The sequence below is a fragment of the Gavialis gangeticus genome, unplaced genomic scaffold (genome assembly GCF_001723915.1).
Source record: "Gavialis gangeticus isolate Ggan-Ray unplaced genomic scaffold, GavGan_comp1, whole genome shotgun sequence".
Classification (NCBI taxonomy): Eukaryota; Metazoa; Chordata; order Crocodylia; family Gavialidae; genus Gavialis; species Gavialis gangeticus.
Genome location: NW_017729009.1, coordinates 14493345 through 14520047, shown reverse-complemented (window position 1 = coordinate 14520047; position 26703 = coordinate 14493345). Strand labels below are relative to the sequence as shown.

Sequence of the window (26703 nt, the reverse complement as noted above, 5' to 3'; positions counted from 1 at the left end):
GCTTTTATAGATATTAGGGCTGGAAGATCATCAAATGCTCTGTACCATGTGTGTTAGAGCCAGGACGTGGGGGAAAGGAGAGAGAAAATCCTGGCTCCAACCTACCCACCCCATGCCCTCTCCTCCAGACACCTATTCAGGGCGCACCATGCCTTGTGGCTCCATCCTCCCTCCTTCTCTCTCTCTCTCGCTGTGCCTCTCTCTTTCTGAGCTGTCACAAAACCTTGCCGGGCTAAGTCACGATTGGTCCCTACGAGATAAGGCCACTACCTTCCACCCTCTGGTTGGATTAGCTGTCAGCACCCGGCCCCAGAGGCGTGGGCTTGCAATGAGCTGGATGGGGAGGGAGGTGAGAAGGGAGGGAAGAGAGAAACCGATGGGGAGAGAGAGAGGGAGAAGGAGAGCAGCTGCCAGGAAGAGGTACACGCGGTGCGTGGGCAGGCGGTGGGTACCAGCCCCGGGTGTGCCTGAGGGAGGCAGGGCAGATGCTGGGCTGGGAGGATGCTGCAAGCCGCCTGCACCTGCTGCCTGTGCTGCTGCGGCTGGGGAGGGGAAGGGAAGGGAAGGGAGGGCTGGTCTCCCTCCTCCTCCTTGCAAGGAGCTGCGAGAGCCCAGCCCGGCGGAGGTTTCTCTCGGGCATCCAGCTCCTGGCAGATGACTGCCTGGATGCACTTTGCGGAGGAGATGGCAAACCTGGGGGTGGCAGAGGAGCTGCTGCAGGTGCTGCCCAGCCCCGAGACCTGCCGCTTCGGACCCCAGGTACATTTGGATCCTTTGGAAAGGGAAGAATTAAAAAAAAAATCCAGCAAATGAGGCCTGGGAAGATCCGCCTCCCCTTCCCGGAAAGCGTGGTTTTCACAGGGTGCCCACCCGTACTGCTGGGCTGCGAAGTGAGGCTTAGGAAGCACCAGGGCGAGTCACTTGGAAACCCCCCATCCTTGCACAGCGCAGACGACTGCCCTGCCCCTTCTGCGCTGACCCTCTATAAATCAGGCCCCGTCATCCTGAGAGGTGGCACTTGGCGCAGGGTATGAATCATTGTGCCAATTGATTAAATCCCCCTCGCCCCCCCGAAGGGAAATATCTCAGCAGAGTAAGGCAGCTTTTGTCTTCCTGTAACATGTGCCCCTGTAAGTTGCTCTTCATAGAAAGGGATGGCATGTTTGCATGACACGATTGCACGAGCCGGCAGAACAATTGTCCTCTTCTGGTTTGCACAACAGGCGCTCTGTTATTTTGAACAATATTGCTAGCAGTGTTGGATCAGGTTTTGAGATGGTTGTCTTTCCTCAGAAGCCATGTGCTCCGGCTCCCCCCAACCATTTTCATTGCCTTACCCAAATTGAGCTGTGGGTAAAGTGGGTTTTTTTAGACTGGGGAGGGCTTGAATAGCAGCCTTCAACTCCCTGCAAAGAGGGGGGTTGCAGAGGATGGAGCTGGGCTGCTGTCAGTGGGGGCAGATGACAGAGCAAGGAGCAATGGGCTCCAGTTGCAGCAAGGGAAGTTTAGGTTGGATATTAGGAAAAACTTTTTCACTTGGAGGGTGGTAAAGCACAGGAACAGGTGACCCAGGGAGGTGGTGGAGTCCCCATCCCTGGAGGTTTTTCAGATCTGGCTAGACAAAACCTTGGCTGGGATGATCTAATTGGGGGTGGTCCTGCTTTGAGCAGGTGTTGGCCTTGATGACATCTTGAGGCCCCTTCCAACCCTTATTTTCTGTGATTTTCTGGTAAGGAACAGAAGGAAGGGGGCAGGGGACAAAAAGTAGGAGATGGCACTGGACACGAAGAAAATGTTCCACATTTGAGGCAAACAGTGACAGGGAACAATGGACACTAGCATGTATTCTTATGTAGTTTTTCTTTTGTTGCTGTACTTGGTCCATCAGCGAATGGGGTCATTATATAATGTGCAGATGTTGGCTTACATACTTGCGGGCTGGACTCCGTGGCCCGAGAGGTCTTTTTTACTCTCCTGTTGTTCAGCTCCTCACCGTTCGCTCTTCCTTTAGGAGCAGAAGTGATGCCAGCTGCTCTCTCTGGGTCAGGTATCCAGGTTGTAGCCATATTGGTCGAGAGGCAAAAGGAATCAGAACTTGCAGCAGAGGCGATATCTTTTATTAGACCAACTAGATTTTTGCAAAAAAACCCCTTTAATTGCAAGCTTTCAGGCACCAGCACCCTTTTCCAGGAACAGGAGAAAAGATTGTGCAAGTTCTCCTAGGTCGAAATGAAAATTCATATTTCATAATTCAAAGTTCATTTCGACCTAGCAGAACTTGTACAATCTTTTCTCCTATGCCTGAAGAAGGGTGTTTGTGTGCCCGAAAGCTTAAAATTAAAGAACATTTTTTTTGCAAAACTCTAGTTGGTCTAATAAAAGATATCACTCTCTGGGGGCATGGATAGGAGGGTATAAAAGTCCACTGCCTCACCCCTCCTTTGTGACCCCCTGTAAACACCTAAAGGGGAAGGAAGGATGTAGCTTTGAGCTGCTGGGTGGAGCAGTGGACCAAGTGCTCCCTGCAGCATCCTTCTTGCTGCTCGTACAGCTACAGCATCAGAAGTCAATGATGTTTAAATGGGGTCTGAGCCCTTCTGGAGTGTGACTACCACAAAGAGCCATGCCGCTTGGGGTAATGGTTGGCCAGCTCCATGCAGGCACCCTACTGCAGGCTGGTCTCCTTTTCTCCCTTTTGCATCATCAGAGACCATTGCAAATAGTGACCACGACTCCTGCATTTCCCACTCAACCCAGACCTCCTTCCTGTAAGTGTACGATGGAGCAGGAGGGGTTATCTCAATAGGAGGGGTTATTATTAGGACCAGTAAAAACAAAAACAACAAAAAGCCTTTGATAAGGTTGACAAAATAAATTGACATTTTCTGCCATTTGAAAGGGTTTTAAATACTTTTTAAGTCCCACCCCCGTTTTCTAAATAACACGTCATTAAAATGTATATTCCTATTTATTATTTTGCTGGAAACAGAAGATATTTTTTTTTATCAAGACTGAAAAAGAAAATCTAGGAGGGCCTAGCCCTTGCCCTCTCTCTAGCAAGCCTGGCTCCATGATAGCCTGTAAAATCACCCCATCTGTTGCCGTTTCAAAATAAGATTGTTATTCATCAAAATTACTATTCTAATAATATCCTGCTTTGCATTCCTGTGCTGTGAAAGGTTTTACAGGCATTGATGACATCAGGCTCACTGTATTTCCAGTTAAGTCAGTTTGCATTGCAATTCTTGCCATTTTACAGGCTGCTCGGTTTCCCCAGGATGTGTGACAAAAGGGGGCTACCCCACGAAAACACCCCCTCTTTTTTCCTCTCCTATTTCCTGATTTTATGCAGTGCAGACAGTAGCATGCAGAATCACTCCAGTGGAAAGAAAGACTAGCGCGCTCTATATATAGAGTGTGTCTGTCTAGTAATAAGCAGAAAATGAAACGGAAATACATTTTATGTGGGGTTCTTGGTAATATACTATGTCCTTTAACTACATGCAAAAAAGTCTGTGAGTCCCACTGGTAGTTCAGAAATGACCTCTGTCTCCTCACTCACACTGACTTGTGCAGAGCGAGGCACCTAGCGGGGTCTGAAAAGGATGCAGGTGATGATGGGGAGGCTGCAAAAATGACTGTGCCAGGACAGTACAGATCAGAGAGGTGGTCAGCTGGCATAAATAAGGATGCTCTGTTGTCCCTGGAGCCTCAGTCACTGATGCCAGTTGAGGATGTAGCCTGCCAGGCTGGCAGGGAGTGAATGAAATCTGGTGTGTGCGAGTACCAGACAGAAGTAGCTAATAGCACGTTCGGTGTCTCCCATTGCCTACTAAGCCTCGAGGCTGTTCTGACTTGCTTACAGGTTCCACTTAGGAGTTGTCTTTAACAGAGACGGCTGAATTTTAGACCATGAGACACCAAATAACTGGAATTTGAATTCTTGATGCACCTTGAGGTCCGTGCGTTATCTTATTATGTGTGTACAGCTCCTAGCACAGCAAGCTGCTAAGTACCACTGCAATGCAAGAAGTGGAGAATGAACTGTGCTGCTTGCCCCAGTTTTGCCAGCCCAGCAGGAAGAACTGAGCACTTGCCTTGGTTTATTGCTCTTGTTTTAAAGTAACTCAAGTCCCCCGTTTGGCAGCTCTGACCTCTCTCATGACACCCCCTCCATTCCCTGTAAGAGTGACCCCACAGTGGGCGTGCTGTATTTAGAAAACAAAGTAGGTCCAAGAAGGTCCTACCGAGGCCCAGCTAACCAAGGGTGGGGTATTTTGGATGGAGGCTGCTGGTCCCTGCGTATCCTGCGCCACCGTGACCTTTATGGTATTTAGGATCACCCCCATCCAGTGCTATCACTTAAAATTGCGAGGGGTCACAAACAAAACGTGCGTACTTATCATTACAAAGTCTTCACAAAAGGACATTTCTGGGTGTCAAGTTTTGCTTCTGATTTTGATGTCAATGGTAGTAAGACCAGGCCATTGCTGTGGGTTTTTTAAAAGTACTTCTTTGTTTAACCACTGTGTTACTTGGTCGAATCTGAGCTGCTCATAACTTAGGTGTTGGTGCTACTTTCTTTCCCTTGCAAGGATAAGTGGTAAGGAAGAAAAGCAAGCAAGGAAAAAAAAAGGACTGCAGTGCTTTTCTAAGGACATTTTTCCAAATTGGGTTTAAAAGCAAGTGGGCCGTAGTTGTACACGTTTGTTTTTTCAAAGGAGATACACAACCGTTTGGAAGGATCAGGCTGAAGAAATTCCAAGAATAAGGTTTTTTCTGTGTTTTCAGAGAGAGAGTTTCACATCTGTGAAACACGACTCTTTGGACACGCTGTACCACTGAGATACAGCATTTTGTTTTGCTGGCTGGGAGTGGGGGATAGAAAACATAAATGCAAACTGCTAGAGGTTGATAAATGAGCATAGCTCTCGGTTAAAAAACACACAAAGTTCCTCCAAAGTCCTGGAAATGATCAGCTCTATTGCACTTATTTTCTGTTCCCACATATAGCCTTTTAAAAAAGCCACCCATGCTTCTCTAACTTAACATGCTTCAGTTAAAATATAAGGGCAGACAAGTTTCTAATAAAAGAGATCAGATTCACCCAAAGAACTTGGTCTGCCTATGTCCTTAGACCAACACGGCTACGACCTACACCCCTCAATTAAAATATAAAGCATTCCTGATATTTGAAAATGACTTTTTGGGGTAGCTGCATAGGGACTGTGATCTCACTCCACACTCTTGGTGCCAGCTAGAGCAGCTGCAAGACGGCTCTAAATTTTATCAGCCAAAATGGTCTCTGCTGGCCCATGGGGGTAAAAGTACAGGCCACGCCGCAGTGCATACACCAGCCGTCTATCGAGGGCAGCTTTCTGACTCCCAACAACCACTCTGATCTCAAGGTCACCAGCGCTGAGAGTAACTTTTGCACACTGGCCTTGTCTTGATCGAAGCCTGATCCATTTGGCCGGCCATCTTAAAATGTGGTCGAAACTCTTGGAATAATTATTTCAAGGCGGGATTTCCAAGCCTGTTTAAATATTATTCTAATTAAAATGATCGAGAATAAAGCATCCAAGCCCTGCAAGCAGTTTTGAATACCTTGCCCGTAGTTTTTTATTAAACGTTTTTTTGAATGGCGATGAGTCTCATGCAGCATCGCGTGGTGTCCGATTCTTACTCCCAGGGAGTAGCACATTTCCTCACCATGAAAAGTCCCCTTCAGATCTGATTAGGCTTCTTGTGTGAAGAAATATTACTCGAGGCTGAGGAAGGGTGAGCAAATCAGACCCAGAGTGTGTTATGGAGAATGAGAGAGGACCGCATTCGACCCTCTGTTCTACCCATCTGGGCTCATAATTGAGACCAGACGTTGGTCCATTATATCCAGCTCCCAAAATCTGCTATCTAAGGGGCTGGCAAGATGCAGCCTGGCAGCCTACGGGGGAAACAGAGACCCTTCCCAAATCCAAATGGCAAATCCCACTATTGTTTTTTGGGGAAGGCAAGAATCCTTTCAAGGCAGACTTTGGATTTCCAAGTAAACCTACCCTCCCACAGCTGCTGTGCAACGGTGGCATTTCCCACGTATGGGAAAACAGAGCTTATGAGCTACAGGTTTTCTCACTGCCATGCCTAGGGAGCGAACCACTCTGAATTTCAGCAGATGTTTTGTTTGACAAGGGGAACAGTATCCGTGTGATTCTTCCTTTATCGCAGAAAGAAATGCCATTTGGCAGCAATTTGCTGCCTGGCAGTAGGAACAAATTACTGGCCTGAGCCAGGGGCTTTGCGACTTGAAAAAGGATCCAACCCTGAGCAGGAGGGAGGGGTACCAGTAGAGCGGCTTTGTCTGATTTCTCCTAGTGTTCTTGCCCCTGAAATACCACGGTTTTAATTGTGGGTCTGGGTTTGTCCCAGCTCGCTGCTTGAGGTGAGTTCTCATTTCTCAGAGACGTTTAATCACAAAGGGCCATGCCGCTCTGTAGCTTTTCCACCGACCCCCTTCACTGAAATCCGTGGAGTTCAAAATCCATGGGTCGGTTTATATATGTTTAGGCATATGCCTTTGTCCATTAAGAAGGAGTAGGTGGCATGGGGCAAAGTAGATGTACAGGGGAATGAAGGGGATGAAACCAAGACATTGATGCTTAGGTGGAATCCAGTGAATACATGGAGACCACCCTTTCAGTCAAGGGGATTGACTCCAGCCATGCCAGAAGCCTACAGCAAAAGACACTCGCAGGGGCCAGCCATTGAAAAGTGCTGAAGGCTTCTGGGAAAGCCAAAAAACCCAGGGTCTTGCAATATCCATGGATCTCGGCATGCTTGCCAGCCCTTGCTTTACTTAAAATGAGTGTATTGTTAGTACTAACGTACCCTGCCCAGCACCTCCTATAGCTGGCTCATAAAAATCTCCAGAGTCCTGCAGCATGGAGTCTCTTGGGTGCACGACACAGCTATGACTGCAACTTGGGAAGTGCTGGTTTTGACTGGGTGTGACTCTGCGGCAAGAAGAAACCTTGATCTACTGATAGGGACTGTTACTTCCTCACCTCTTGCCGAAAGTAAGAATTATGCAAAATCTAAGGGGTTTCCCCCCTCCTCTTCCATCTAACATTGCATTTATTTTAAGGAGACGAATTGGCATTTCTTTGAGCTTGCCTTTGGAGCGCAGCCAAAGAGAGCACAATATCAGAGAAAGCAGTTCTCTTTCTTCAAACTCCCTTTTGAATAGAAGCCATTGAGCTTACAATAGTTTTAGGGAACTGATTTAAGCAGAGCAGGGCTATTTCAGTTGAAGACTGTCATGCTTCCTGAAACCTGCTGCACTGCAACCTGCATGGCAGTGATTCTCAATGGGGTGCTGCATCACGCCGGGGTGCCTTGAGATCCTTTCAGGGGTACCATGCAATATTAACTCTGGCAGATGCACAAACATGATTCACAGGAAAAACACAGAGATTTCAGCTAGGAATCCATCGAGTTAGAAATATTCTGACTTGTTGTGGACTCTCTAAGTTCTTTGCAACAGAAGAATTGGTCTATTATTTCTCCAGAGTCAAAAGAACAAGTGAAAATGAAGAGCTAAAGGTTGCAAGCCACAGTTTTATGGTCTGTAAGGTCAGAGCCTTCCAGGGCTGTTTAGAAGTATGCTAGAGGTCACCGTACCCTGCTACAAAATCAGACGTAACTGGCCTTTCAGCCTGGCAGCAGCTGGAGGAAGATCATTTTTGTTGTGTCCCTTTAAGTCTCTCTGATTCTGGCTACTACTGTGGAAAAACTCTCATCACTCTTCTATATGACAGGATGGCAACTGAAGTTCCTCTGATTGCTTTTAAATAGGTGCGGTGCAGTCCAAACCTCCCTGCAGAGCCTTGCTAATTTGAAAGGATTACTCTTAAGGAGGAATGAAGCTAGTTTAACATCTCTAGTTCCTTTGATACCATGTTCCCCCCCCTGCTTCACTACCAATACAAACAAGAGCATTGCTTAGTGCAGACTCTCACGGCAGCTTTGTGGGATGCGGTCATTGGGAATTAGAATTAGGTCAAGACCTAGAAATGAGGCTCTTTGTTTAACTCTGCACAGGTCAGTCGCATGTGCTAAATACATAGGAGCGCACTTCTCAAGCTAATAAGCGGTCAAGAGCAGGAGTTTGGCAGTGCTTTGCAAAGTGGCTAATTGGGAGCTCATGTAGGTGTCTGCGGGCTGTGACGTTTCCTGTGTTAATACCCAAGAGCAGAGGTAGGCAACCTTTTCCAGGCGCAGGCTGGAATGACCCTCCCAGCATCAGGGGCTGGGAGGCAAGCACAAAGTGGTGTACTCTGGGGGATAGTTGAGGATGCTATTAGTAGGTGCTCTGGAAAATTAAAGAAGGCTTGTATAGAAAAGGCTGTTCTCTCCATTGGGAATTTTTTATTTCTTTGTCATCTCCAGTAGATTGCTTTCCCCCACAGATAGCTTCCATCCCATGCATGCACATCTCTCCTGAATCCATCTCCTTACACATAGCCTTCATGTTCAATCCCGTGTCCCAGCTGTGAAAGGCCTAGATCCCCCTGGCTATGACTTGGTGACAAGAAGAGAGGACACAGTGCTCCACTTTGCATAGCACCTTCTCCTCCTGCTGCGGCAGAAACTGCGCATTTGAAGGATGGCTTCACTTGGCCTCAGTCTCTGGTGCTGATGGAGAATTTGATGAGTCTATCTCCCCACTGCCAGAGAGATTATTTCCAGCTATTTGCTTTAGTGAGGTATTTCTAATTTGAGACATATATTTCTGACAGTGCTCAGTTAACCTGGCAAAGGAATTTGGGGTCCACTGAAGAAAGTAGGAGTAAGGACATGTTTTCTTTTTACTTGCTTTATGCTTTTGTCTTCCAAGTGGTTGGCAGTGGGGAAAAAAAGAGTGGTCACTGCCAATGCACAAATAGCTCTAGCGTCTGCTGTCACAGAGCCAAGCGCGCATAGATTCCCAGTGGATTCTGCAACTGGATCATTGCCTAGTGTCACAGACGTATTGATTGTGCAATGGGGGCAGGAAGGACTAGAACCACGAAGACGTCTCACTTAACCCTGCTTCTTTCACCCCCATAGAGCAAAAGATGCCTGGGGAAATAATTTTAAGACTATCGCTACTCCAGGGGTGAATTTTGCCCTTTAGAGTTTTCAGGGATTTATAATGAACATACATGGTATTGATGTGCTGTGTCCCATAGCCAGGCTTGGTAATATTGGTGCAAACTCCATCTACCCTTTCACTGGGCCCATGGATGAACTGGCCCATGGAGCTTCACGATCATCATTTCCCCCCCTTTTCCCCCCTGCGAGTATGTCTTCATCTTTCCAGTATGAAGAGAAATACATTCCTGTAGATGAAAGCAGAGGTCAGCATGTTGTTATTTACAGTATGTACTCACAGTGTCTTTGCATTTATGCAATACAGGATGTTGCTTTACATTGCATTTGTATTGCTCTTATTTTCATCAATGGCCAAAAAATTGTACTTTAATACTCACCAGTTGTTATGTGGGCTTCATTTATTTTGTCCAGTATTTTGGGCGTACCTGGTTCTTTATCTTCTACAAAAAGTAATTCAGTTAGTAGCATAGGGATTGTCTTACATGACTCAGACGTTTGAATACGTGCCTTTTGAAAATGCAGATTTGTGGGTTTTAAGGCTAGAAGGGCCAGATACAATCATTTTTTCTGACGTCCTGCATAGCACGTATGAGAAAATGTTACTCATTAGAGGAATGGGGCCTTGGTTCTGGTTTTGGCCCAGCCCTTGTTTCAGTATATGGCTTTCAGGTAGGACACTCAACCACTCTGTGCCTTAGTGTCCTCATCTCAGTGGGCCAGTTGCTTCCCACCTTTCACAGCGCATACTGAGGTCTACAGATCTTCCCTCAGTAGACTTCAGCATGCCCTAGGAAAGGTAAGGAGTCCTACCTACAATGACGAGCTGTGCATTGTGCTCAGTTAAAGTCAGTGGAAGTTTTGCCTGAGGAAGAACTGCAAAACTGGGGCCCACCTTAGTATCGTTGGCTGCTAGGACTTTTCTCATCTACCTTGTGCAAGAGGCATATTCTAGGCAAGATGGAAAGGAGCTTGTGCCCCTGACACCAAACCAAGGAGAAGGGATGCAATGGTTTTATGAGGGGTGAGTGGCTGTGGCTTTGAAAGGACTCTGTAGGTCCCAAGGCTCCTAAATCCTGGCTTTATCCTGAAATCTATTTTCTGAGGATGCAGCAATAAAAACAATGAAATAAAGGTCGAGAGGGAAAATTAATATCAGTGCCTGGAGTGCTTGCTTTCGTCATCCCACCCTAGTTATGCAATTGGCTCCGGTGTATAGCAAGATCCCGACAACCCCGGACATGGCATATACTTCAGTTAATCATCCCAACCCAGTGATTTTCAACCTGGGTGGTAGGGCACCCGGCTACTGCCAAATCCTTTGAAGGGTCCTATAAGGGGTGAGGAGATATGCAGAGAAGCTAAGCAGATCATCCAGGGTGATGCCTGGATGATCCCCCAACCCTAATACCCCGGCTCTATGTAAGGAGGTAAGCACTGTAATATATAAATCAGTTCATGAAATTGGGTGCCACCCATAGACTTTAATGGTTTCTTATCAGTGCAAAACTTTACTCCTCTGGAAGAAAGCAATAGAAGTCATCTACATTTTGAATATGTGCATGCATGTATGCACACAAGCAGTGGCCATTTGAAAGTGTTGGCACTGGGAGCCAACATTATACTTTGATAGAGCAGTTTGGTTAAAGACTATACAAAGAGGGGTGCAACTGTCAGGTACCTGGATTGGCACTAAAATCTCAGCCTTTTCCAATGATTAATCACAATGTGGATGCCACTGCATTATAATATTCAGAGGAGGAGGCAGTAATTTATGAGGCAGCAGCTACTGACTGTTAATGGTTTATGCTGCAATTTTATTCTGAACACTAAACTCTCCCCCAGATACAATTTGAGAATTCAGTTGCTAGCTAAACTTTTAAGAAATGCAAGTGCACAATAGTATAACCCTCACTGACTGAGCAAATATTGCACTTGCATAATAGTAAAATAGTATGACTAGATAGACAGCCAGCCGGCTCCTTGTGTGCACAACCACTGTGTGTGAGAACATAAGATAGACTTATCGTCCATGAATTTATCTAGTCCCTCTTTGAACTTGGCTATGCTATCTGCCTCTACCACTTCCTACGGCAATGAGTGACTGTGAGTGTGACGAAGGGTATTTGTACCTGAAAGCTTGCAAAAAAGAATTTGAGTTGGTCTAATAAAAGATATCGGATTTACCCAAAGAACCTTGTCTGCCCAAGTCCTTAGACCAACACGGCTACAACCTCGACTCCTGTGAGTGTGAAAGTAATTGCTCATGCACACCCTTTTCCATGATGTTTTCTCCATGAGGGAGGACTGGTACTCAAGGGGGGGAGCTGGATATGATGTTCTTGAAGACTGACCTTGTTTTTGCTGAAGCATCTGTAGGGCTGAGTTATGTTAGCGTGCCAAATCTGTACCTGCATTGCCACGGGGTGTTCCTAGAGGCTGATGAGGGCACTTGTAGCTGTGCATGATCCATGCAATTCTTTTCCCAAAATTATCCAATCTGAAGAAAATCTGTGTAGCTTACACAAGCTTTGTCACATTGGCGAGTGTGAGCCTACAGGACTGGGGCACTGCAAGTTTACCCAGCTAAAGCCTCCCAGGGACACCAAGGATGAAAGCAGCCGTTATTGCTGCTGATACTTAATGAGCACTGTGTTCTTCTTGGTCGCCCCAAATAACCCGGATCTCTGCCTGTCTCTTCTTTATGGGCATACAGTGCATCCATTCTTCAACACATTGCCTTGAAGCACTAGCTGTTTTGAAGGTATCTGTTATTATCTGTTACAGTGTCCTGTATTAAAGAGCAAAGTGATTCAGAGCCATATTGCTCATCGTTTTTTAGCCATCTCTTATGTAAGCAAGCATGCTCAAGTATAAAACCCAGTTTGCAGGCTCCTCATGTGGATTTGTGACACCCCCGGGAAGCTCTTCCATTTATAAATCAGTGACTGGGTTACACTGTATCATATGGAGTTTATCATTTTTGACAGAAATAATATGCCTAATCCCCATAACCCAAGTAATCCAAGAAAAAACATCAATACATGTTACTAAGATCAATTCAATATATGGAGCCAGATGAATTTGGCTGCTTCTTGAGTGATGGATGGGTGTGAAATCCAGATCTGAACTTTCCCAAAGGCGGGGATGTTTGACTTTGAATATCTGGATTTGGTACTGATGCTTTTTTCCTGCTGATTGAACTCTTGCAGGGTGCCTGCACAAAGAGACAAAACATGAGCACCACTCGGACACAAACGTGAGAGTGACTGAGACTAGTGCAATACCTAAACCCTTTCTATGAGCTGCACATGCTCACTGAATCTTTGTTTTATATTGTATAACTTCTAGTTCATGGCCTAAGATATCTCCCCTCGGTCAGCTCAACAGGGGTGACTGGATCAAAAGAAGTCTTGTCACTCAGTTGGCTTCTATCAGCCATGGTTTGCCAAGTTCTCCCATGACTCCTTGGCTTATATCCATGGTGCCTGGGATTTCAAGGTGGTTTCCCATCCAAATACTAGCAGCACTTAGCTGAGGCCAAGTGCATTCAGTCCAGTATGGCCACATTAATGAAGATCTCACATAGCAGTCAGATGCTGGGAGAGGCTGTGGAAGTGTGGGAGGGGTGGGGGTAAATTGGCTGGAGGTAGGGGGACAGGCGTGGATAGATGGTTTTGCTGATAAATTGATCATCAGCCACTATTTCTCCCCACAAGCTTTGTAGCTGCTTTTTCCCAGCCAACTGATTTCCTGCCTTGCTCTGCCTCTAATGCTTTAGCCTGGTAGATGAAAATTTAGCTACAGCACTTGGTGAGTGCTAGGAAGTCATGGGATCACAGAGCCAGGGGTGCCTGGGTAGAAGCAATAAACCTCCTATGAAGCACAGCAGTTATTATGCTACTCAGCACATATTCCTTTGTGCATGATAGCTTTATAACATTGTTTAACCTCTCTCCAGACAGCATAAGCTGCTTTCCGTTACAGGAAGTTACTGCTCCGGTAATACCTGATAAAAGTCTACAACCCACTGAGCAAATGGGAAAATTAACTATTATCGGACGTGTTTCAGCAAATAGGATTATCTGAGGTGCCAGTTATTGGGCCGCTCCAAACATTCATCTCAGTGGAGTTGGCAGCTAAGTTGCCGAATGATTTTTAATCAGTGCTGTGACTTATTATGCTAAATGAAATTATAATCCAATGAGAAGCTTAGTCATTTTTACTATTGATTCCACGCCAAACTTTTTAGAGGGGGAAAAATCTTTACAAATCTTGTAATCGAATGCAAGTCATATCTTTTTGTTGCAGAACCGTCACAGGCACAGCTCATGTCAACCCCTGCTAGAGGATGGGCAATTATGTAGTCTAAAGATAATGCAACAGGAAGTATTCAAGGCAAGCTAGAAACCGTTTGGTGAATCACTGAAAAAAAACAAGATAAATGGCAAGGGATACATTTTATGGCTCCTATGACTATCAGGAATGGTTTTTAATATCAGGGTTTCTTTTCTAAAGGCTGAATTTTGTCCTCTGAAGCAGATACACTGTTTCTGTACAGGACAGTGATCCAGCTGAATGGTGGCTTTATTTTAGAATTACTTCTGTGTATAACAAGTGAGTGTTCAACGATCATCTCTCTTGTACAATGCCTCTCGAGCTGTTTTGGGTGGTGTAGTCTTTTAAATTTGATTACACTGCTGTGTATACCCCTATGATTCTGTTTTATAGATATAAAAGAGTAGCACTTAATGTCACTACATAAGAAACCTCTCCCACAACCTAAGAGGTACTGGAGAGCTTTTTCCCTTCTGCTCTCCAATTCCTTCCTCTTGTATAAAAATCTGGAAGTATGTGTATATCAGAGGAGAACATATACCCCCAACTGGGGACATACAGACTAGCATCCTGGTTTTCCTTCACGTAGTTGCAAACTAGAGCAGTCCAAATACAACTGTAAAAGGCCAAAGGATACTGAGAAAATGCAGAATGATGTTTCTCTTTCTGGAGGGGCGGGGGAAATCAAAATAGACATTTGGAAGAAAGGTCCTCTTTCCAAAATATGCTTTTACTGCATATTTTATTTTTTTAAAGAATTAGGAGGAAGTGTGCTGACTGATGAGATTCTGAGTTAGACAAGTTTGCAAGATGGTACAGTTACATGGAAGCAGGATTTTTGTTATCTCTTAGTGCATAAAAGAAAAGGGCAAGTTAAAGGATTTCCTTCCTTTACCGTTGTAAAATACAGCTCTTGGGGGCTGACAATGAGGTAACAAGACGTTCACCTCTGTAATGATCCTAGTTTGCAGGCAGCTGGAATTAGTCAGTGCTCAAAACCCTTTGACAGCCCTTTGCTTTTTTACAAAGCAAGTTGCTGGCCTCGGTCTGCATCCTGGGTGCCAAAGGTCCACATAGCATTGCCACTGCTACCTACTGGTAACAGCCAGCAGACTCGCTGGGAGCCAGCAAAGCAAGGACGCCGTGTGAGTCGTCTTTCCTGAAAGAAGTGGAAACAGGAGCAGGCGTCAGCTCAAGCCACGTCTTATCAGGAATGATCCTTCTGGACCCAGCACAGGGTACGTGACTAGAGGCAGTGCACAGCTCGCGCCAGCTGACTTCTCCTGTGCAGAAGTCACTTCTCATTTACAACCAGCTAACGAGACCAGAATCAGCCCCAACAGTTTAAAACCTAGACTTTTTACTTTGAATGTACCTAGAGTGCTGGCAACACCATTCAGTCTTGCTTCCAGTACTTAGAATAAAATAAAATAAAATGAAGGGCCATAAGAGCGCTGGGGAAAGGAAAATCATAGCTCGCTTTCCGTTTTAACAGCTTCACCATTTTATGAGCGTTTTATGAGAGAGTTAAATTTCAAAGTGTGCCAGTAGTTTCACTGTTAGCACATGTTAACAGCAGCCCAGAGGTTTTAGCACTGGCAGCATCTGAACAGTACAAATCTAACCTCCGTGGTAGGCTCACGACATGTAAAGACGGTCTCTGGTGATGGTAGGTGCCAGCCAATATGTAGGGGGAAGCCAACGGGGAGCACGGAAGGAATGGGTCTGTTCTGGCCTAGAGACCTCCACTCTGCTCGTGCTCCTGGACTAGGGGGATGCTCCTATTCAAACCCTCCATCCTGATATATGCTGGCCATGCTGACCCCTAGACAAGAGAAGCACTTAAATAACATGCGAGTTTTTAAAGCACTGAAGATAATGGAGCTGCTTGCAAGCAAGCACTTAAGTGCTTTGTTGGACTGGTGCCCAATGATTCAGCTTAGCCTAAAGGAACGCTATAGGCCTTGCCAGTTCAAAGGCAAGGGTTGGATTTAGAAGCGTTCGATTGCACGCTCAAGATTGGCCCCTGTCCTCTGTATGCTATTGCTTAGCACACAAGCTGTGTCCTGGTGGTTGTGTAGGTTTCCAGATCTAAAACATGCTTGAATGCATAGAGCTGGGAAGTTATTTAGAGCCAGTGCAGTCAATGTAGCCTTTAAAGGAAGCCACTATCAAGACTGCCAGCAAAATGCAGCTGATACTAATTTTTTTGCAATGTGCTACTGCTTTTCCCTGGTCAGAAACAGTCTATGTTTCAATGGGGAGATAAATGGACTCTCCCCTGAGTCCTGCATCTCTGCCATCTGAAAGCACAATGCAGTTTTTAACACATGAAATGTATTGCAGCCAAAAGGGGGTGTTTTTATAGGAGTCTGTTGTCCAAATTATTGGCAGCTCATCACTGATTCATAAACAGAATGCAATGCGTTGATTTATGAAACAGAGAATGCTGTAAAAATACTCTGTACCAAACCATAAAAGTCCTTCCCGTCTGACATTAGTTGCATATTTAAGATCAGTGTTTAATGGGGATCTTCACAGTTTCTATAAATTATAGATCAACCAACATATATAACAAAAACATCTTTTTTTTTGCAGCTAGTTATAATGGTGCTACAGGACCCCAGAGCACAAAAGGATAAAACCCGCTTTGAAAGTAGGCAGTCCACATCAGTAATCAGTTTACAGTCAGCTGTCTGTGCCCTCCAGCTGGCTTTAAAATGGCATGTACAGTTATACGGAGGATTTTTACTGAATAGTTATAAACAGATCTGAGGACCTGCAATAAAATCAATGTGATGGTGGAAAATTTTCAGGGTTATGATAAGCTGCTATTTACTAATCTGTGTGTGTGTGTGTGAGACAGAGACCAAGGAGCCTCCGTAGCTTTCTGCATAGCTCTTATTAAAATTTTCTTTATGCAGATCACGCTTTTGCCACTTCTGTGTTGAATACCAGCCCGAGTAATTCCTCTCTATCATCCTCCAGGAATGGCTCTTATCAGCGGTACAAAGCTATTGAAATGGTATGTCCTCTTCAGCTTCAAACTTACTTCTTTTCAAAAGCTCCCTCTCCTGAGACCTGTGTGAGAGGGGCTATCTTTATTCAAACCAGTACAAACCTTGCATCTGTTCAGATAGGTGCTGACGATCATGTTGTGATCTCTGTTTCTGATGCATCACTGTTCTTTCTTGTACTTTATCCCTCAAGGATGTAAATTCATCAAGGCAAGGGCTGTGACCGAGGTGAGGGTTTCATCTGCACCAGGTGTAAAAGTCAACTCTTGGAGCGATAGGATCCAGATATACAATGGGCAGAATCCAGTCCAGTATCTTCCTGCCTGTTGGGGAAACCTGCAGGGTGCTGCTGGAGCCCTACAAACTATATGTAACAAATCCTGTCATTCTTCCTCAATTTATGCCTACCTCTTATCCAGGCAGAGCTCTTGCTCCTGTCTGAGGGAATTTTCTCTGTCACAGGACCAAGAAAAGGCTTCAGTATTGGCCAAGAGTTCAAACCACTGCAAACAACTTTGGTTTGGGATTCATGTTCCAGCTCACCTTTGTGATGCATCAGCTACCATTCTCATCAGCCCTCTCCAAATTCAGTTTTGCCCTGAACTGTGAGTCTTTGTTTTTTCCGGGCTGTGCTAAAAAAAGAAAATAGGAGAGAGACTTGCTTTCAGTCACCCAGAAATGAAAATATTTCAGTGCTCTTGCTGAAACCCAAACCATAGAAAACCTAAAAGAATGTTATTTTAGATCAGCTTGAACGGTTTTGTGAAACTTGGAAAGAGTTGGTGAAGACACAAAAGGTTTGGTACAGAAACAAGTCAAAATAGTGCACGGCTCAACGTATTAACCTTGTTTTGATGTTCTCTTCCCAGAATGAAGTCCTCCAAGATCTGATGTTCACCATCTACCCAGATACACCAGTCCCCCAGATTACACCCTGCCATTCATCACACTTTTAAGAGATCCACAGCAAAACACACCGACTAAACACATTGGTTCCCCAGTCGTGGAGATGCCGCATAATTTGACAGGAGAAAATGGTTTCAATTTCAATTCGAAGCTAACTTTTCCCAGCACATCCAGTCCAGTTGAAAATGGCCAAACTTGTGATATGCCTAGCCCCAAGGAGCCCTGTACCACTCCCCTGAGCAATGGCACTTTGTACTCTGACTCAAACAGCCCCTCGGACTCCTGCATTAAACCTCTGTGCAATGCCACGGCTGAAGCCGAAGCCCAGTATAACCCAGGAATCAAGTATGTCTCCTCTGAAGGAGAGGACCTGGCATGTGGGTGGGGGGCTTTCGCACCTAGCTGCTTGCAGATCTTCAATACCCCAAAGGGAATCTTGTTTTTCCTGTGCGTGGCTTCTTTCTTGCAAGGCATGACCGTCAACGGTTTCATTAATACGGTCATCACATCAATAGAGCGGCGCTTTGACCTGCGCAGCTACCAGAGTGGACTGATTGCAAGCTCGTATGACATAGCAGCATGCGTCTGTTTGATATTTGTTAGCTACTTTGGGGGGAATGGCCACAAGCCACGGTGGCTGGGGTGGGGGGTGCTGATTATGGGCATCGGCTCCCTCATGTTTGCCCTCCCTCATTTCACCACGAGTCAGTACGAAGTGCATTTCCCCAAAGATATCGGCATCTGCTCTTCGAACCAGAGCGTGCACTGTTCAGAAACGGTCTCGAGCCTCTCCACCTACAGATTTATCTTCATGCTTGGGCAGTTCCTGCATGGGATTGGAGCAACGCCGCTCTACACTCTCGGAGTGACCTATTTAGATGACAACGTCAAGTCTAACAACTCCCCGGTGTATATTGGTAAGTGAAGGGGTCTGTGGAGGGGGATTCTTCCGTTGTGATCCATCAGGCATGTTGGCAGAAGAGAAATCAAATCCATCTGCCCTGGCACTGGGGAATTCCAGCAGGCATAATCCAAATAATTTGTTCCAAATATCAGAAGAGATGAAAACCATAGAAGGTTTTGATTTTTTCCCTCGAGTTATTTACAGGCCAGAACAATTTTGAAATAACTCAGCGACTAAATATATTACTTCATGACTGCATATGCACTACATTCCCATACATGCCTCTGTGCTGCAGATGCTGATATTCAGGGTCTGTGTTTAGAGAATAGCCAACAGCTCTTTACCATTTATCAGATCATGCCACACTCTGAATCATACTTTCCCTTTAAAGCTATAACACAAGAAAGGCATTGATTGGGGCATACCAGTACTACCTTTACGGCAATAATAAATCTTTGCCAGATGGGAAAAATGCTCGTTCCTACTTCAAAGAATCACTAATCATATAACAGTCGCACAGGACCCATGATATAAATTACTCGGGGCCAAATCTGAAGCCAGTAGAAAGGCTTTCATTGATTTCAGTTAGTTTTTGGAGGCCTGATCCAAAATCGAGATCCCGCGCTGTAGAATAGAAGGATGGGGTAAAGGAGAGGAAGAGAGCACCACCTCCCACAAGGCCCCATTCGGATCAGTAGTCTACATCCATCTTCCCAACCCTGCAATAATTACCGCTGGCACGGCTTGCTACTGCCAGTGGTGAGACACCGTAGTAGTATCTGCAGCAGTGAGCATTATCGCAGGTATACGTGGCAGGAGGACTCGGCTCATAATTAATCATTTAAAACGCCCCCAAATTACATGGCATCATTTCCATTGAAACCAATCTACCTGTCTAACCTATAAATGGGGTAGCGGGGGTGCTTGCACTAGACACATATACCTGATTGACTGTCTTCAACTATAACAACTGTGGCATGAATATAAGGAAGATCTGTGTGGCTTTGCCTCTTAATGTCAAGGCCGTGAACTAGAAAGTCCTGCACAGTAATGAGAAGTGGCTAGGGCTCCAGGTGTCAGTGGATGGGAGCAGGTGGGTTGTGGGGATGATCACTCCTTGCCCATGGCTGGTTGAACCCCCTTCTCCCACGTCATTTTAGGAATTGTTGCCTTCTTCTTTATGGGCGTGTCCAGACGAGCGCGCACGTGCCTTTTGCCCAGTCTCAAACCCCTTTGAGATGGTGCAAGAGGCACGTGCAGGAACGAAAAAATGTTCTCCAAGCTGCAAGTTTGCAGCATGAGGAGAAAATTTGACCCCTGGTTATCCAGGAGTATAAAAAAAATGAAGCTAACTGGGGCCCTCCAGGGTGCCTGGGACCCTGGGCAGGGGGGCTGGGGCCCTGTGTGGGATAGGGGCTGTGGCCCTCCAGGGGGCAGCTGGGGTCCTGTGTGTGTGTGTGTGTGGGGGGGCTTCATCCTGTGGGGGTCAGGGGACCCACCTCTCCTAAGCAGCCCCCCCACACCCACAGACCCCCTGGCAATTGCCCTACACCTACCCACAGACCAACCCACATCCCTCCACATACACACACACACACAACCACCCACCTTCCCCCACACTCCTTCTCACCCCCTTCCTGCAAACACCACATCCCCCCAGCACACACCCATCATGTGTGAAGAAAACCAAAAGCACACATCAACACATGTAGTTATTTAGAATTTATTTTATCATGATGATAGAGACACTGGTAGGCTTCAACATTGCTTTAACATTGTAAATATACCAATAAAGCACTGCCCAACTGATTGCTGTCTCTCTGTCTCTCTCTGTCTAGATGTGTGTGTGTGTGTGTGTGTGTGTGTGTGTGTGTGTGTGTATAGAGTTGTCTTTTGCTTTAATTGTGGAAGAACATGGATTTTGGAGTATTTTAAAAAATGGATTTGGGATGGTGCTGCAGCAGTCCAGCTGGCACAAGGGGTAGTGTCCCCAGGTACCAAGTGGCTGGGCCCCAGAAGCTCCTGAGAGCCAGTGGCCCTGAGCTGCTTGCCAGGGCAGCTTTTTGTACGGATGGGGCAAGGACAGGGCAGCTTTTTATACTGCTGGGGACAGCACAGGTGCTGCCCCGGGCTCTAGCTCCCCTTGGCTGCAGATCCAAGAGGAGCTGGGCAGGGTTATTTTGCCCCAAATGGCACAATTTGCTCCACAACAAAGTGCCTCTCCAAGCAAATGTGTTGAGGCAAAAAGCCCCAGCTCAAATTTGCACGACTTCTATTTGAGCTGCTGCAAGCACACGTGCTTGCATGTGTGGAAGCTCCCTATGAGAAGAATGGTTGAATGGCAGAGTAATCTGGGCCACACAGATGGTCTGTAATGCTGCTTGTTTTCTTTTTCAGCTGTTTTCTACACTGCTGCCATCCTTGGCCCTGCAGCGGGGTACCTGGTAGGAGGAATGTTTCTAAATATTTACACTGAATTTGGCAGAGAGTAAGTTGGTAAAAAAAACAGCCTTGTTCCTTTTCCTCTCCTCTGCACGCGTCCTTTAAAGCAATGAAATTACTGTGGGTCTTAGCAAGTTGCGTGACAAAAATACCCATTGTCTGCACTGGTGTCTCACCCCGCTGAGGTTGTGTGAGTGGGCTGCGAGGGGGCGCAGCTGGCGGCAGAATGATTAGGTTTGCATTAATGCAGCTCCCGGAAGAAAATTGGTCACAGGCCTTGTCTTGCAAATCCTTCATCCTTCCGGTTCACTGCCTGATTTCACTGAGCTATGATCACTGGGAGGATTTGCCAGCTCTTCTGTTCTTACAAGGTCACCCCTTCACTCCGGGGTTTATCAGTGGTTTTATTTAAGGTGTTCTTAAACCAGCCTGAGTGTGTCATCAGGATTTCTTTGCCCCTGCTGTCTATTCCTGCAATGAGCATTGTAAGAGGTTGAGCACAGACTCGGAGAGAGGCAATGAGAGAGGGAGAGAGAATGGAAATAGAACGGATGAGCCTCAGAGTAGCACTAAATGCAGCCTTAAGCAGATGAACTCAAATGCTTTTAGTCATCGCTTCGTGGCTTGTCCATGGTGATGACATTGCATGTGCAGGAAAGAGGATCTAAGGCTTATAAGGCTGGTCCAGAATTTGCTCTGCCCCAGCCTCTCTGTTCCTATGATGCTGGGCCCAGGCTCTCCAAGGTACTTAGGTGCTTGTGTCCTGTTTATTTTGAAATCAGTGGGTTGTTGCAACTCTTAAAAACCTCTCCCCACTCTCTTTTTTTTACAGAGTTGATGTAACCCCAGATAACCCTCACTGGGTTGGGGCCTGGTGGATAGGATTCCTGGGTGCCGGAGCTGCCTCCCTTCTCATTGCCTTCCCTATTCTGGGTTACCCTCACCGGCTGCCAGGTACCTGCAAGAGAAAATCCTGACTAACTTTGGGCTTTGAAAGGGAGACAGCAGTGTTTCGTCCTTAGTTTTTCTTTCACCTACGCTGTCCCTGCTGCTGTTGTCACCAGGACCAGCCTCACTTCTCACTCTAGCATTGTCTCTGCCCGGGGCCGGGTAAGTTCCCTGCTTTGCATTGGAGCAATGTATTAGAAGTGAATTACCCCAGTGGGGCAGCAGAGGTGCATTGTTTTGCTGCTATTAGCCTGCTATTTACACCGCCAGTAAAGCTCGCAGCCAGGCAGTTATCCTCCAGGTGCATTATATAGGAACAGGAGACAATTTCCACTGTGCATTTGGCTCCTGTTAAGGTCTTCTGTTAGCCTCAGTGTCCCCCCCACCACCCTTAAGCCATCTCTGCCTTTTGTCATTTGTTCTCATTTGCTGGACCCTTAAGGTTAACGTGGCATTTCTGGGCCATGCTGCATGTGTGCGCAGTGTTTTCATGCTCACTAGCTCGTCCATCCTGGCTCCTCCTGTTTTGAGATCTACTGGACAGAGTGTTGCTCTGTTGGATGAGCACCAACAAACGAGGAAACAAATCAGCTGGGAAACAACTTCTTAGGTTTCTTAAAGAAGTTATGTTCCCATCTCATGCCCTGCTGTCCTCAGCTTTTCTCTATTGGGCTCCCATACACCAGGAATAAATAGCTACCTGCTTTTTTTTGTCCATGCAGAGGGGAAGCGGGAGAGAGGAAATAGCAGGAGATTATTTAAATAGCTCCCAAACCCTCTTCACCTACAAAAGGAGTAGAGCACTTGCTGCTTTTAACCTGGCTGGGAATTGGTAAAATATTTACACCAAAATATCCACCAGGAAGAATTTCTTAAGAAAACAGGTTCCCATTTCACAGGCAGACTTTCCTTAAGCACCGGCTGACCGTGCACACTCGGTATCACAAAGTACGTTCTTTTCCTCTGTGAATTTGCTGCCGGCGTGGCCCCAAGCCCTTGTTTCTCATGCGCTCTCGGTTTCCTCCCTCGATGTTTCCAGGATCCCAGCGTTACATTGTCATGAGGGTCTCCGAGGCTCATCAACTGAAAGACGGGAGCCACAAGACTGCGTCGGACCCCGACTTTGGGAAAACGGTGAAAGATCTGCCTCGGTGAGCCTCTACTTGCATGATGTGGAGAGAAGCTCTTCACAAAATTAGGGGGGAAACGGGCCCAAATTCAGTTGGCTGCCTATGGTAGTGCTTGGATACCGGGCACAATCCTATGTTGTACTGACAAGACACCGAACATGTCCTTTCTTCACACTCCTTCCACTTTAGACAGCTTCCTGTGATGACCTTTCCCCTTTTCTTGCTCATTAGTCTAATATTTCCATTTCAGATTGATTGCCTGTTGTCCTAGCCTTAGCTCTCCGTTTCCTCTCTATTGTATTCGTTCGTTCCTTGCTTTTCTTCCCCCCCCCCGCTCTTCCCAACCAGCCTCTTTGTGTTTTTCCTTTTATCTTTCACAGTAACATATCCATGGCAGACTTTATGAATATAGGACCAATCTGCAGCTCTCTGTTGAGGCAAACACATGTGCACACACATCCAGTTTGAAAGAAAATTGTTTGCTGGGATAAATAGCAACAAGTAGCAACTAGCAATTACCTTATATAAATAAAATGCATGTAACATCTTCCTTCTAAATGCCAGGATCTCTTTGTGCTGTGTTTGATTAGCATGTAGTTGAAGGAGGTGGCACGAAGGAAGTGTGGGTGTAGTGAGCCCCTATGATCCCTATTTGGGATGTCATTACCTGTTATCAGAGTGTGCTATTGCAACAAAAGCGTATCACTCTATTTTAGTGAAAGACATAGGAGCTGGATGTTGGAGAAATGCCCTGTATTGTCTGTAATGAGCTGCTTGATAGGAGCTGAGCTCTCAGTCAGTAAATGCAAGGTTATTTCTCAATCCACTTGGAGAAGCATTCGTGGGTAAAACCAGCGTGTCTGCACCAGGTCAGACGCACACTATGCAAACCTGGAACTGCTGCCAAGCTGCTGCTAAGGATCAGATGTGAATTTTAAAAATATGATCTTCCTCCTTACCTGAAGGAAGAATTGAAACAAAAGTGCGGAGTAGAAATAGTCAACCTTTATCAACTCATGTCTCTTAGCAGCTATATTCACACACAGAGCCATGCCAAAGCAAGGAGAATTGCCTGCAGCTCTCCTAGACATCGGGGTGAATTAAGTTCGGTGAAAAAGATTATGCGCAACAGATTTCAATACTGTTTTTAAACGAAATTCTTGACCGAGTGCCATTTTCTAAGGTCAAGCGTTACTCTCCATATGGAAATTTAAATGTAAAAACTGCACTTAAGTAACGATAAAACTACAGTGATAACCCACACTAACATGGAAGTGAAGGAAGCTGAGTCCGACTCTGAGGGCTGCACTCGAACAAAACTGCCATAGGTCCCAGGTGGACGTCAATCAAGCAAAGCAAGCAAGATCTATTCATCTTCGCTGAACATCTCTTAATGTGTCTAGTCCCTGAGAAACATATGGCAAACAGCTAGCGAGGGATAAACCAGGTCAGATAAAATAAATGCCAATCTGGACCCGAATGGGATTTTGTATACCTTCAGGGTCTAATAAATTCTCCCTTTTCTAATAACAAAAACCCCAGAGCAAAAGAACAAACAAAACCCCATATGTGTCTATTTTCTGGGTCTGATTCAGAGAAGAATCTCTTCTGAGGGCTCCTATTGAAGAACAGATCACGTCTTTCCGTGATGCAGCTATCCATGCATTTAGATTACAAGGACAAAGGACAATTTAATTTTATAGGAACACCCTTCTTGTTTTATGTTAAGCAGGGGCCTGCCTTCAGCATGTTTATGGTGCGTAGATTGAGCGTTCCTTTGAGATGAGTGGAAATCCTGGGGAAGGAAGCTACTGCTTAGTGTGTCATCCAAATTGGCTTTTTTTGGTTCTTAAAAACATGCTATTTTTCACAGTATGTTCAACCAGCAGCAACCAGAAATATCACCAATGAAAGCAGATTTTTTTTTTTGCCTGTCCCCCTGGGCATGTACCACTCTGGCTGTGCACATGAAAGATCCCCTGGTGCAGCACAACAGAGATCCAGACAGAGAGGATAAAAGAGACTCCTATTGCAAATAAATAGCTGCAGCTCAGAGAAAGGGAGCTTTGTCCTAAATTAGATAGAGATCTGCATTTATGGGGATCTCTCATCTGTATATCGGGCACTAATCTCCAACACAAAGAAGGTGGTCCACATTTCAGTCCTTTCTTGGATTACTGGAGGGACGAGGCTGTTTGCATGCCAGTTTGCCATGGCATTTATTTTGGAGCCAGAGATGGTGTATCTACTTCCCTGTAGTGCTTTGTAGTCTTAGTATTTTTGAGAGTCCCCGCCTCTCACACACTATGGGCAAGTACATAAAAAAAGAGAGAGGGTTTTTTAACGACCCTACATGACATTACATTATTATAACCCATTCTCTTGACACTGCACAGTTTCTCAGGTGATCAGACTCTACCCAGGCTCTAACAGCCTCAATTAATTCAGCATGAGGGAGAAGTACCTGTCTGAGTAAAGGTTGCAGGCTCAGGCCTTGATGGAGAGCAAACCTTCTCCCAAGACAATGTTAACCTTCCTTGTTTCCCTTGGCTTCAAGAGCTGAGGGCATTAACTCACGGGGTTTGTGCAGCATCTGAATGCAATGACATTCAATCAGCGTCAAGGGAAGAGCTCCTACTGACTTCAGTGGGCTCTCTATTGGGCAGCGCCTCACAGGTGGGCCCTCCACCTGTAAAAAAGAGAAACCAGAGCCAGATCCTCATCTGGTTTGGTTGGAGTTGCTTTGATTTACCCCCCATAGCCTCCCCCTCGCAAGGGCTTTGAGGCCCCAAAATGATGCCAGGCTTTTACTGCTCTATTTTCTCTTGAACTGGATACGGTCACAGCAGCCACACAAGTCAGCTCATCAGTTGGCAGCTCTGTAAAGTATATTTTCCAGTCAAGAGGTTAGGTATTACTCTGCCAAATAAAAGGCAGGTGCTTCAGTTAGCTTCTTTCAAGTGGAAGATGGAGTGGAGAAGACAATAGGGCGTCCCCAAAACAGTGCTGGATTAAACTAACAGTTACAGACACCTGCTCTAATCTAGTCCCACAAAATCAAATTGTAGGACTTTCCCCTCTTTTAAAAATGTTTTGGCTGCTTGGGTTTGATGAAGTCGTTTTGTTTGCAGGGGTGAATAAGTTGTAAATCCCTCTATGCCAAGGCAGACGCTCGCTGGCTCTGACAACCAGTTGTATTGCGGCAGCATTGTCCCAATGGCGGTAGCAGTCTCTCCCCTGTGATAAGCAATAGTCAAGCGAGTCCTATATATGCCTTTTAAAAAACAATCCACCATAACCATCTGCAGGAAGAGCTCTTATGGGCCAGATCACCATTACTCCAGACAAAGGCAGTTTGTTCCAGCTGCCAAAGCAAGACTTTGTGTAACCCTGAAAGCAGAGCAGTTGCTCCTCTGTATAAAGTTACATGACAGAATTTCAAGCTAGCTGCAGAAGAAATCCCTACAAAGCAATATAAATTCACGGTCAAATATCTGAGAGAGAGGAGAAGAATGAGACTATCCAGTGTGCCCCGGGCTTTTTCTGCATCCAGGCGAAGGATCATGCCCGGCTCTTCTTTCTGCATCTCAATGGCACTTGGTAAATTGTCAGGAATATCGGGTTTCTTCTCATAAATCTGAGTTAATCAAAAGGAAAATGTATCCGCTACACAGACTAGCAAATCTGGAAGTAAAACTGTGCCTGGTTGTCAGAGCGGTTTTACAGCAGGGTTGCTGTTTTACAGCAGGAAGGTAAAGTCTTTATGAAAGTGCTTATTGAAGAAGAAAAGGTTTGCCTAATGTCTCCTGTGAGCTGATGAAGCCTGAACTCCCTCTTATAGCTGTGCAAGATAAAAAATTTAAAACCCACC

The 26703-nt window shown here is 45.8% G+C and overlaps 1 protein-coding gene across 2 annotated transcripts in view; it reads left to right on the top strand.

The window, feature by feature from the left end:
• Window positions 1–380: 380 nt before the first annotated feature.
• The window catches only part of SLCO4A1 (solute carrier organic anion transporter family member 4A1), a 37580-nt gene continuing 11257 nt past the window's right edge, over window positions 381–26703 (top strand). Inside the window, exons 1-6 of one of the 2 annotated variants that reach the window (XM_019510140.1) lie at window positions 381–420; window positions 16410–16510; window positions 17372–18325; window positions 20710–20800; window positions 21587–21708; window positions 22742–22853. In XM_019510140.1, the coding sequence (XP_019365685.1) occupies window positions 17512–18325; window positions 20710–20800; window positions 21587–21708; window positions 22742–22853 (1139 nt within the window). In that variant the 5' untranslated portion in view covers window positions 381–420; window positions 16410–16510; window positions 17372–17511. The remainder of the gene's footprint in view (window positions 421–16409; window positions 16511–17371; window positions 18326–20709; window positions 20801–21586; window positions 21709–22741; window positions 22854–26703) is intronic. The other variant, XM_019510141.1, reaches the window with a different exon arrangement.